A 13114-nucleotide genomic window follows, 5' to 3' on the forward strand; every position below is an offset into this window, starting at 1 on the left:
AACCTATAGCCTTCCTCAATAAATAGACTATCTAAAACTGAAAGAATTTTTCAAATCGGACCAGTAGTTCCTGAGATTAGCGCGTTCAAACAAACAAACAAACAAACAAACTCTTCAGCTTTATAATATTAGTATAGACTATCTAAAACTGAAAGAATTTTTCAAATCGGACCAGTAGTTCCTGAGATTAGCGCGTTCAAACAAACAAACAAACAAACAAACTCTTCAGCTTTATAATATTAGTATAGATGTATAATATTTCAGTCAACGAACGTATTGTTGACCAAACTGTTTTGTTAAAAAGAATGCCGATTTCATTTGTTCTGTTTATGGATCGGTTAGCTTAGCAGGGTAACCGTGGAATAGGTATTTATCATTTTTTGGGGATCGATGGGATGGTTAAAAAAAACATTTTTTCAAAAATTTATTCATTTAAACCAATGTTTTAGAAACAACAAACATCACTCATCATTTTTTTAGAAGCACCATTTGTGTTCATACAGAAAGACATCACAAACCTTAGTATGAAACTTTACGTAGGTACCTTCTTATTGCAGTTTTAAGTTATACTTAAATCCTATTAAAAATAATACTGATAAGTTAACAATCAGTGGCGAATCCAGGGTTTTCATGTCCAAGTAGAGGCCAGACACCGAAAGTCCCGTTAGCTAATATACATCAGTTACATCAGTGACAATGTTAACCGAACTGAGATTGCTGCGTGCGTAACATTTTTGAGGTTCACATTGAAATATTTTTGGTATCACAATATTTTCCAGTCGATGGGTCTGACTTGATTAATTTGAAATATTTGTTGGAGGTTTGTATAAAAGTAGTAGGATACTGCTCCCTTCATTTCTAGATTTGCTACTTATAATAATTGTTTTATTTAAATTCGCTTATTCAATTTACGTAGGTAAATATTTAATTTACTAGTCCAGCGTCTTTGGCCATACTGTAGAACAGGGAGTTCTTATCTTGCAGCAGTTGTTCTGGCGGCGCGAACTCGACGAGCCGACCTTTGTCCAGCACCATGACCTTGGTGGAGTCCATGATGGTGTTGAGGCGATGCGCGATGGTGAGCACGGTGCACGCCGCGAACTCGGAGCGGATCGTTTTCTGCAACAGTCGTCAGTTAGTACCAGTTACATAGGTACAGTGCATAGGTAGTAAGTACTATTATATATGCCACTAGTACGGTCACCTGGATGAGCTCGTCAGTCTCCAGGTCGACGGCGGCGGTGGCCTCGTCCAGCACGAGCAGCGGGGTCTTGCGCAGCAGCGCCCGCGCCAGGCACACGAGCTGTCGCTGTCCCACCGACAGGTTCTCGCCGCCCTCCGACACCTCGTGGCGCAGCCCCGCCTGCAGCCCTGCACATAACAAGTAGGTACTAGGCGACTAGGCGAGCAGGTGTAATGTAGTACCGAGTGCAGTACACTCACCCTGCACGAAGGGCTTGAGGTGCGCGTGCTCGAGCGCGCGCCACACGTCCTGGTCCGAGTACGTCTCGAAGGGGTCCAGGTTCATGCGCAGCGTGCCCGAGAACAGCACCGGGTCCTGCGGGATGATGGTGATGCGCGAGCGCAGCTGGTGCAGGCCGATGCCGGCGACGTCCAGCCCGTCGATGAGGATGCGGCCGCCCACCGCCTCCACGATCCTGCACACGAGTGACGTCACACGGCGGTGAGCTAGTGCCAGTGCACTAGTACACGGCTGTAAGGCTAGTCAGTACCTGAACAGGCCGAGCGTGAGCGTGGACTTGCCGGCGCCGGTGCGGCCGACGATGCCGAGCTTGTCGCGCGGCGCCACCGTGCACGTCACGTCCCGCAGCACCGGCTCCGCGCCGGAGCGGTACGCCAGCGTCAGCCCTTCCAGCTGCACGGCGCCCGTCTCCGGCCACGAGGCGCGCGGGCCCGCGCCCACGGTCCACTCCGCCTCCTGCACACAAACACACGGACACAGACACACGTTAATACACGCTACACTTGACCGACTCGTTCCCGTCCAACGCTACTCACCGGTTCGGTCTCGGCGTACTCTTTCATCCGCTCCACAGCCACTATATTAGTTTCTATTTCAGATGTTGTTTGAACTAACCACGATAGGGTTTGAGTGATCTACATAACATAAAAATATCGAGTCAGAATAATTTTAACAAAGAAGTAAAACATATTATTAGCAGTTCAAATACTAAGTTCCGACCTCTAAGGTGTAGCTAATGGAAAGTCCCGCCATTCCAGGACTAATACTATCTTGACCGATGACAGCAAACAGAGCAGCGAAAAAGATTATGAAGCTGCCAACCATATTGAGTCGAATACCTAGCCATCTGTCTGCGATCGCACTCAGATAATAAAATGACTGGTAATGATCAACCTTTTCTTGAGACTCTTTGACAAATCTAAAATATTTAAAAAACAATCATTATTGTAGCGTTAGTGAAGAATACGAATCGAAATAATTGAAGTAAGAAATTCTCTCCCCTCCACACATAAAAGTGTTAAAATAGTTAATGATGAAAAACTCACCGATCCTTAACTCCAAAAGCCCGAATACTGGTGGCACCCAAAATACTTTCATTAAAATGTGACAATATTGGAGAGCGAGCCACAGATTCAATTCTCATGAGCTGCCGCGACGTCGGCACGTAAAACCTTTGTATCACGTAGTAAAGTACTCCAATAGGTAATATTACAGCCATGAACATGGGTGTCGAATAACTAATCACGAAAATGGTTCCAATGACCTACGGACAGAAAGACTTTAAACTTTAGTTGTATACATTTTATTTAAGAGATATTGTGCACCATTAATCGTTATGCATCAGAGAGCACGAGTAGCGGGCAAATTGAGTGGCCTTAATTTGCAATCCTAAATAGAAATGATGTTCTGATGTATTTTAATTACGTCTAGTCTGTATTATAATAATTACTTATACAGATGACAATGTTGATTATAATATTACCTCAAAAGTGCAATTGAGTGCGCTGGACACTTGCCAAGGTATAGCACTATCGACGGAATCCACGTCTTTGGAAAACCTAGACACGATTCTACCAACGGGTGTCACTTCGAAGAATTGCAGCGGTGCTCGAAGTATATTCTTTAGTAATATCTCGTGGAGGATTTTGGCCGCTCTCAAACTTGCCAAGAAGGGCAAGAGGTCGCAGAATAGCGACGTTATTGCTGCAAAAATATTTCAGGTGTATAGGCATCATCACTTAAATGTCTTGTAGGTTCAGCAAGTTGCAATATCCGTCTGAGTAGATTCAATTCTAACTTGTGACAATAATTGGACATAGTCATGCAAACTAGAAACAACCCACATTTGGGTGAAATTAAGTTATTTATAGTCTATAATGGTATTACGCAAACATATTCTAAAAAAAATGTGCCTAGTCGTAGACGACAGTGAATTTATATAATTGTTATTTTAAAATGATACTATGCATCGTAGCAAGTACAGGTTTAAGAGCATTTAATTCTTAAAGAGGTCAGGAACCAATACTAGTTACAGGAGAGTGTAAATAAATCTAAACAAGTAAAAAATAGATAAAGAACCACAGGCTGCAATGTCAGTACAATGACGCGTTCTTGAACATAAACCAGCAACAAAGTATATAATCAAATGTTATTAACTATACGCATGGCCCGGTCATTGTTTGAGTTTCCCACGTTTCAAAGTCTTTCATTCAATCCATACTTAATATTATAAATGCGAAAGTAACTCTGTCTGTCTGTCTGTCTGTCTGCTACTCAATCACGCCTAAATTACTGAACCAATTTGCATGAAATTTGGTATGGAGATATTTTGATACCCGAGAAAGGACATAGGCTATATATCATCACGCTACGACCAAAAGGAGCAGAGTACCAGTAATTAATGTTACAAAAACGGGGAAAAATTTCACCCATTCTCTCTTATTGGACGCAAGCGAAGTTGCACGGGTCAGCTAGAAGTTTATAATTTTATTTAGTAATGCATGTGAAACAGTGAACTTTACGGCAGAGGAATGATTTTATTTTTTTAGTTAAGTATTTTCTTTGTGTCGAGCCTGTTACCTCATTTTATTTGTAAGAGTCCAGATTTCGGGCCAACCGCGATTTAATAGAGGTAGCCGAATGCATTTCGATGTTACCAAACAAAATATACTTATGTACATTACATATTATTATTATAAGCAAGGTGTAACATTTGGAGGAAGAAACTTGGTGTGATTTTTTCCAGCTGCGAAATTTACCTTGTGCAAGACCAAAGCCGCCGTATACTCCCAGATACATGTCTCGTTTCTTTGTGTCCACTGTTCCATTCACTAGCTGCCGACATAAACATACATATTTACACAATCTATATAGATAAAGATTTTCGTGATGGTTAGCGATTAGTATGTAAAGGACTTACCATGGTGTCATCATTGGACCAGCGCGCGAGCCAAAAGTTCGTCCCGATTTGAATAGAATTCATTAGTATGTATATTAAGGCAGTAGCCACCGATGCTCCTACGCCAACGTTGGACAAATAATGCTTATAAACTTCCCATTTTACCTAAAAGTAAAAAAAAAAATACATTATAAATTCCGTATGGATAATATATCTTCGTAGATGCAATTTTTTTAACGGCAAAATATTTTATTTGGTTTTTAATGTCGGTTATCTAAAGAATAAGTAATTTTATACAATAACAGCTGGTCGAAACTGTTCAATGAAATATTTTGATCATAATAATATAAGGTTTAAAAAACTATGAAATATTGCCCGTTTAACTTTTTAACAATAAAATTCGAGTATAATAATTTTCTGGCCTACCCTTCCAGTCTCCATTGTCTCGGCTTCAATTAACTGGTTCAATGCCTTTTCCTCGCCCTTATCCGCCAACTGTTCCTTGCTTGCTTTGACATCATGATCACCTGATAAAAAGTTTGTGATTTAACAGTTTGAATATACATAATTATATACAAATTTTACAATAAGGCGGTATTTTCATAAAGATTTGGCTGCCGCCATCTAAGACAGAACCTGATTTTATGGTTGCTGTTTTCTTGTATGGTAATTAAAATAACACAGTTTTCAAAGGATTTAAGTAAATAGCATCAAACTTACCGCCGCCTGCAGCGTCTTCAGACCGTGCTCCCGAAGATATCGACCGAGCCCATTGTAACTTACGTTCAAATTCAGGACCAAGTTTACTCTCCAGATCATGTTTGATATCTTCTAAATCTGTAAAGCGCCAGTAGGAAGCAAACAATGATTTTTACTCTTTTTGTAATCATATTTTATTTCCTGTACTGTTTGTTTTAACCTTCATGTATGATAACAACGAGCTCCACAGATTATATTAGGTTGACACAGTGTATACTATCATTAAATGAAATAAAAATAAATATGTATATAGTAGCGATTACAGTGTATTTAAAGTGGTGTTTAGAAAGGGATTGAACGCTTATCGGAATTGTTTGGTATTAACTTATAGGTGACTTACCTTCAGCCAAAGAGTCCTGCTCAGCAGCGCTTAAGTGATGCAGCAGGAATTCAGCAAAAGCTCCCTTCTTCTCGAGCAGCTGCTGGTAGGTGCCGGCCTCGGACACGTGGCCGTCGCGCAGCACCAGCACCAGGTCTGTCTGCGCCAGGTACGACACGTTGTGTGTCACCCACACACGCGTCTTGTTCTTGAGCAGACCGCTGGGACCGATCACCTGCACACGACACACACGTACATATCGGTCACCTGTCGGTCGTCTGTCGGTCGCCATGTTGTCGTCGGCACTGGACTCACCTTGTCGAAGATGTGTTTCCCGACGTGCGAGTCGACGGCGCTGAGCGGGTCGTCCAGGAAGTAGTTGTCGGCGTCGTAGTACACCGCGCGCGCCAGAGACACGCGCTGCTTCTGACCGCCAGACAGATTTATACCTTTCTCGCCTATTTCTGTTTGATCGCCACCGACGAGTATGTCCAAATCGCTTTTCAATGCGCACGCTTCAATAATTTGGCTGTATTTATTTCTGTCAAGTGTTTTGCCAAATAGTATGTTATTTTGGACGGTGGCATTTTGTATCCACGACTGCTGCGCGACGTATGAAGTAACACCTGAAAGTGATATGTATTGAATAATTCTAATTTGTTTGTAATATCAGAATGACAAAGGTATGCAACATTTGTACAAAGTCTATTTTAATTCTGGTTCAAGGTTTTGCTTTGACACGCCAAATACTAAATCGTTTATGACATTCGTCATATCATCTATACTAATATTATAAAGCTGAAGAGTTTGTTTGATTGTTTGTTTGAACGTGCTAATCTCAGGAACTACCTGAACAATTTGAAAAATTATTTCAGTGTTAGATAGCCCATTTATCGAGGAGGGCTATAGGTTATATATCATCACGCTAAGACCAATAGGAGCAGAATACCAGTAAAAAATGTTACAAGACCATAGAGGGCTATAAATACCTTTAATATTAACTCTTCCAGAGACTTTGTTCATTTCTCCGAGCAGCGCGGCGAGCAGCGAGCTCTTCCCGGAGCCGACAGCGCCGACGACGGCGACGAGCGAGCCGCGAGGAATGTGCACGTTGATGTTCTGTAGCAGAGGCTCTGCGTCATCATCCCACGAGAAATTACCTTCTTCTACCAAGATTTGATCCGCTGAAATGTCAAAATCGTTTATGTAATACTTTTCAAAAAAGACCAAATGATGTACCTACATATATTTTGGGATCGCTGTAGGATCTTTCGGGCTTTAGTCTACTTAATACTAGTGTAAGGATTTCGGTGTGGAGAGGTGATCAAGAAATAGCACGCTTCCGGAAGTGGTTACTGAAATTCAATGTTTTCTAACTTCTTGCTTTGCAAAATATTCTTTTCCCTTCACTATCCATGAATTATATTAAAGTTATGACAAGATTTCATAGGTATTTGCCACCACAGGTCAGTAAGCCAATCATTTGATAAGAAGTGATCATTCAGGACTTGTAGTTTTTGATAACAATTACTTACATTCGTTCGGATTGTGGTCTATAACAGACGTGTCCAATTCATCAGAGTTCAAGAATTTGTTCAACCTCTTGATACTGACGTATGTCTGTGTAAAAAGCATTCATTTTCATTACTTTATATTCAAGGACAATAGATATAGAACAAATGTAAGCTAGCAAGTAACGAACCTGTATGACGTTTGATATAACATGAGGTAACATCGACATAGGAAACCGAAGTATATTAAAGAGAGATAATGCAACAAATGCTCGTTTCGAATCAAGGACTTCTTTGTCGTTTACCAACACGAAACATGCGAATGACATCAGTGATACCTGGAAACCAAACACACCAAGGTAAGATTGATTGAATCTTTCAACTTAGAAGAGAAAATATAATGTTAATTCTTTAAAACTAACCAAAAAGGGCGTACAAAACCATATAAACGTAGACGCTGAATTGTAGTACGCCATTTTCTTCAATACTTTCATTTCTTTGTTCCTTATTCTAAGTATGTGGTCCTGAAAACTAGGCTCCCATCCATACATCTTAAGTACCTGTGAAGCAAAACCTAGGCTTAGAAATTATTCTACTTGTACCAAAATAGTTCGCGGAGGATGTTTTAAAAATGGAGTTCTAAGCAGAAGCATTGTTGATGATGCTAAACAACTTTTCTTATGTGGATTATTTATTCATCGTAACGCAGGTCTGAGACCACTTCATAAAGTAACATCTCACCTTTATGCCATTAAGTACTTCGTTCATAAGTTTTATTCTTTCATCTTTGTAACGCATTAATTTGCTATCTAGCTTTTCTTGGAGACCAGCAAAGAGTCCATTGAAAGGCATAAGTACGACGATCACCGCTAGACCGGCTAACACGGAGGGACCGAGGACGCCCCACAAGAAATATAACGCTAGTGATATTTGTAAAGGCGCAGACCAAATCAGATTAAAGAATGTCAAATCGCTGAACCTGAAAAAAAGTTCAGTTTAATATCACAAGAGTTAATACTCTCACTAAAAAAATCTGACAAATTATTCTGTAAACAATAACAATATCGGTGACACGTTTGCGTGTATATACCTATGTGGAGTATATTTTACATTTTTACCTGTCTACGTCCGTTGACATCAAGTTAATGATTTCTCCGACAGTACTTTTCTTCCTAGCTTCATTAGACAAGCTAAGGGCTTTTCTGTATACCATGCTGTTTAATGCACTTTTGATTTTGACGCCGACAATGCATGTCTTTATATAGGTCTGTCCAAGTAATACAGTTTGAATGGAAGCACATACAAACATGGCTACAGCGTAAAGATAGCCTCTCCAAACAGGCTCATTGCCTTCAACAAATCCTATGAGTAATCTGGAATGTTAAAACATAATGTATAGAAGTAGATATAGGCAAGAATAAGGAAAACAAACAGCTTTAAAATCTAAAACCATGACACATGTTCTTACGTCTCAGTACATTTATATTTACTAATTCATACATTCATATCATATAGGTGATAGGTACTTATGTTAAACTTTTTAACACCGCCAGAAAAATATTTCAAGATTTGTACAAACTTACTTCAATAACTCCGGTGATGCAAACGTTAGGACATCGCCGCAAAGCTTAATAAACATCCCTACTAAGAATTGTGCGCCGAAAGCTACACATACTACTGGTAATATAGATATTGGTTTCTTTTCTTTTTTTCGGTTCGATAATGAAGAAGCTTCTGAACTATCTGCTGTATTTGCTTTTCTGCAACAAAAAATAGATAATGTGAGATTTAGATATTGGTGTCGTCCAGACTGTCTAGGTAGCATTAAATTAGGACCTATAAAATCATGAAAGCTGAGGTACTCGTTGCAATGTAGCTTTCGATTCCGGTTTGTACCAGTCAACATTAAGTATTCTGCGTCAGTGATATGCCTTGTGTGAACGAACACCCTATACATCTATATGTCTTATAAGATATAACATTCATTTGAGATTTGAGGCTTGCTGCACATTCAAGGAAGTAATCAAAGTTATACTGATAAAATAAATGCAGTAATAATTGTTGGAATACCATGCTGCCGCCGCATGGCCGTGACATTCTAAATTGGATTGATCTTTTATGCCTTTCTCTTGATCAGAGAAAGTTGCAACTTTTCGAAGCGTTGTTACTTAGTTTACTTATTTATTTATGCCTGCTTGGCGTTAACTATAAAAAACGTAGTTCGCATTTAGGTTTACTTTTTAAACCTCCTGTATTTCTTATTATCTATCTAGATTCTTTCAGAAACAACTCACGGAATTTTTAAAGGTTTCCTAATCTTTCTTCTGCTACGTTCAAAAGAGATCATTGCAATCAGTCGTTTGAAAAAATGTTTGATTGTTACACTACTAATTTCCTGGGTTATGATAGTATCGTCCAGGTACCTACGCTTTTTAGAGACAGTCATTTATATTGGCAATCATTTCAAAAGAAAAAATATACATGAGTATATACTATTGGGAGTTTTTATAATAAGGATTAAAAATATTCCAATAACCGACCACGTTTCCGAGTGTAAAACCTATAAGATTGAAAATGAAAGCGAGGCCGCAGGTTCTACTTTTGCTAAGGTTGTAAAGGTTATTCGCGAACTTTATTCGCTCGGTTGTGTATGAAGGTGCTTATTTAGTAAAATGCTCATAGATTTGTATATTTATGAAACAACTAAATTTTTTGTTCCTGAACGCTGAAGATCAAAGTGATTCTTTGTAATGTCAAGTTATAAATGCAGTGTTCTATAACATTAATTGTGTCGTCGCGTAGTCTTCCAAGAAAAGGACATTACGGGTCGGCCAAAATTGTTTCGTTAATTCTTATAAGGCTTCAATATTCAGCCAAGGTTCGAAGTGGTTAGTGCGAAATAATTATTCACATGCCCAGTAATATACGTACTATTAATATATTATTAAAATGGTACTTACGAATCGCGTTTTCTTATTGCCTCATTCCAGAATTTTTCGAATATTGCAACGGCTTCTTTTGATACATGTTGAGGATTCAGACACCATAAGTCGTCTTCAGTTAGAGTTCTCCGGTAGCCTGTTAAAGCAATCGGGTCGAACCAACTGAACGTGAGTCGACTGGGCACGCCTGATGAGTTCTCAGGACTTTGTCTCTGTTGATAACTTGACAGTGAGACACGGCGACAAGCTAGAGATTCTTAATTGATTCATACCAGAATATCAACATAAAAAATATTGTGAGAAACACTGTACCTGGTCATACACGTAGGGCGTATCTCTAGGTGGTAAATCAGCGAAACAATTTAAAATGAACATCAATATAATTAGAGAATAGTACACGATATAACTAGCGAAATTATATCGGACATTCACGTCGTCGACGGTGTTGTAATTCATCATCTCAGTTCTGAGTTGAGGCAAGCCGGCCAAGATAAGAAGAAGCCAGAACATGAAGAGTACTCCAGAGGTCCTCAAGCCATACTTTCTGTTGTAACATAATAATGTTGCCGACAGCACCTGCAAATATACTTCTGTGTTTGATATCACACCTTTTGCATACGTATATTATTCAAGGTAAAAGTACTTATAACGAATAGATAACTGAGAATTAAACATTAGTAGCCTTTTATATGCATAAGTGAAAAATAAGTTCGTTTAGTAATAGTTGTTATGTAATGGCTACGAGTTCAATTGAAAGAATGCCAACATGTATTCATTGCTGCATCTCTTCATGTACTTATTCTACTTTGACGATTGAAGTGAGACTTTTCCCTATACGCGTTCTAGGAATCTTATTTGTGTTTTCCTTACTCATAAGTTACATAAGGAAGTTGACTTTTTACTCTTCATAACTGTTTGGTATAACGATAATTTGAATAATTTATTTATTTTCTTTTAGTTGTTCTAACGATGCCTGCACTAAGTTCGAAGGTTGTATCGCAGGGGCCAGATTAAAAAAAAAAGAAGTATTAACTAAAACATTGTAACTCACAACAAGTGCGTCTGTTGTAAATGTGTTCACATAGATATAATCTAACACGCTTTATCTAATGTAAACAATAACAATTTATTGTAAATTATTACAATCTTTGAAGGACGTTGCCGGCAATCGATATTAAGTAGGTTTGTTGGTCCGTAGACACTATAGATATGGCTAGATATAAATATTGATAGAAAACAATAGATAATAAAGTCAATTATCGTGATGCTGTTATTGACCAAGTCACCAACCACTGTTTACTATTTCATTACTCATAAATTATTCAGTATTACAGTAAATAAAAATGATGTTACTATAAGTTAGTCATTATAAATATCTATATTTTGTCGTATTTTTAGCTTCATAATGTTAAAGCTAAGTTAAAATTCACATGAATGGACAACGTCGTTGATGATCTGGCGAATCAATTAATCGCAGACATAGATTCTTGTGCATAGATTGGCTTAATGACTTTCAATTGTAGAAAATGTAAACATCTAGCAAACAGATAACAGTTAAAGTCTGTGGACACTGATCGCCCTTGAAAATAGCACCCTATGTGGTCAAGGCTAAGGGTTCATATAATCATACAACAGGTAGGTACATATTTAGCTTCAAGCATAAGGCCTTGAACTCACGACGAACTTATCGGATCAATGCAGTAGAGTACTTTTGCTTACAATGAGTTGTAGCTAAACTATAATAGCCATAGCCAGAACTGATCATTTCTACGAAAAAGTACCTAATCAATAATTAATTATACTTACGAAAGTTAAAACTTTTGCAACGGGATCGTAATAATCTGCATCAAAAACTTTGTCGTGTTCTCTCGATGATACATGAATGACTTGACCAACATCTATAACGTGCAGTATAATTAACAGGAATGTTACAATTAACTTGCTGATATTCATTTTGTTCCATGGTATGTTGGCCTCCTTGCTGTTCATCATTTGGTACACTTCGACGAAGGCTGCCAGCCATAGATACAAACACGGGATCCACACTAGGACAGTCTTTTGGAAGCATGGTGTGAAGTCTGGATTGTCTGTGTACCATGTTAGGCTGCTGTTCTAAAATACGGACGGACATTTAATTAATACAAATAAGTTACGTCAAATAAATGCAATTCTTCGGTATAATAACAGTGCACGTCAAGGTCAGTCAAAGTAACGCATTTCGAGTGGCTTTTATAAGGCTTCTTGGCGGTAGGCATAGCACTACCTTTAAGGTAATAAAATGATCTTCATCGCGTATGCGAGTGGGCGCATTACAAAAAAAAAAAGCTAAAAAACTATTGAAGCGCATTTTTGTAAAAGATTTGCACTTTTTAAGTATGGGCTTAATTAATTTTCCTGGTGCATACGAACTCCGAAGAGATCATTGAAATTATAAACAAACAAAAGCATTTTTTCCCCTTTAATTTTAATAGTAAGTGCTAAGAAATAATATTGGAACTGTTCAAACACTATTTTCATATAACAAAAAAAAATATATATAAAAAACGTCCTAGGTATGAGATCGTACGTAACCTGCGGTGAGGAACGAAGAACCTAACTGTTTATTTTGGACGAGTAGTATTTTTTGCTTTAATTACAAAGTTCTTTAGTAATCATGTTCCAACTCAACGTAAATAATATTATTAGATCTGTAATCATTATGCAAAATATTTATAGCCCGCAGATGAGTAATAACGTCTTAACAAATTGCACAACATTGCAGTGTTACTTTCCAAATTGAGATAAATGTATAAATATATAAAATACAAATCCTTACCCAGAATATAGATCCACAGAAAAGATCCATTGAAGAATTGCTATCCATGATCACAACACAAAACTATGTCGGTAAGTTATTTTTTATTAAATATATATTTAAATTTACCGCACAAACAAGTACCATGCCTGAAACATAACCACCAATTGGCCGAGTTGATAAATACTGTCAAACTTGAAGTTTGTTCGCATTTTGACGTTTTAGTTCAGTTGTGTTACCATGTGAGTGGATTCAATCATACATTTTGTAACTATTAGTCGATTATTATTATTCATTTTATTTATTACGGTCTGACTGGGCCTGACTCTATTATTTGTTCGACCAACCAAGGCAAATGCCAACGCCATTCACAAACCAAGGTGTGTTTGAAAGTTTGAATGGGACAG

At 38.2% G+C, this 13114-nt stretch overlaps 1 protein-coding gene across 1 annotated transcript; it reads right to left on the reverse strand.

Moving 5' to 3' along the window:
• Positions 1-419: 419 nt before the first annotated feature.
• On the reverse strand, positions 420-12877 carry LOC142975337 (multidrug resistance-associated protein 1-like). The gene is made up of 25 exons (XM_076118122.1): positions 12729-12877; positions 11720-12025; positions 10226-10489; positions 9932-10125; positions 8555-8731; positions 8090-8344; positions 7713-7950; positions 7394-7531; positions 7163-7309; positions 6996-7080; positions 6450-6644; positions 5776-6086; positions 5482-5695; positions 5103-5219; positions 4809-4909; positions 4404-4547; positions 4243-4318; positions 2967-3187; positions 2530-2747; positions 2204-2402; positions 2020-2118; positions 1734-1939; positions 1444-1658; positions 1205-1371; positions 420-1119 (listed from the first exon to the last, which is right to left on the reverse strand). Exons 1-25 carry the CDS (start codon positions 12774-12776, stop codon positions 925-927), a joined length of 4530 nt encoding a protein of 1509 aa, XP_075974237.1. The 5' UTR covers positions 12777-12877; the 3' UTR covers positions 420-924.
• Between the last annotated feature and the right edge of the window lie 237 nt (positions 12878-13114).

The sequence above is a fragment of the Anticarsia gemmatalis genome, chromosome 9 (assembly GCF_050436995.1).
Source record: "Anticarsia gemmatalis isolate Benzon Research Colony breed Stoneville strain chromosome 9, ilAntGemm2 primary, whole genome shotgun sequence".
Lineage (NCBI taxonomy): Eukaryota > Metazoa > Arthropoda > Insecta > Lepidoptera > Erebidae > Anticarsia > Anticarsia gemmatalis.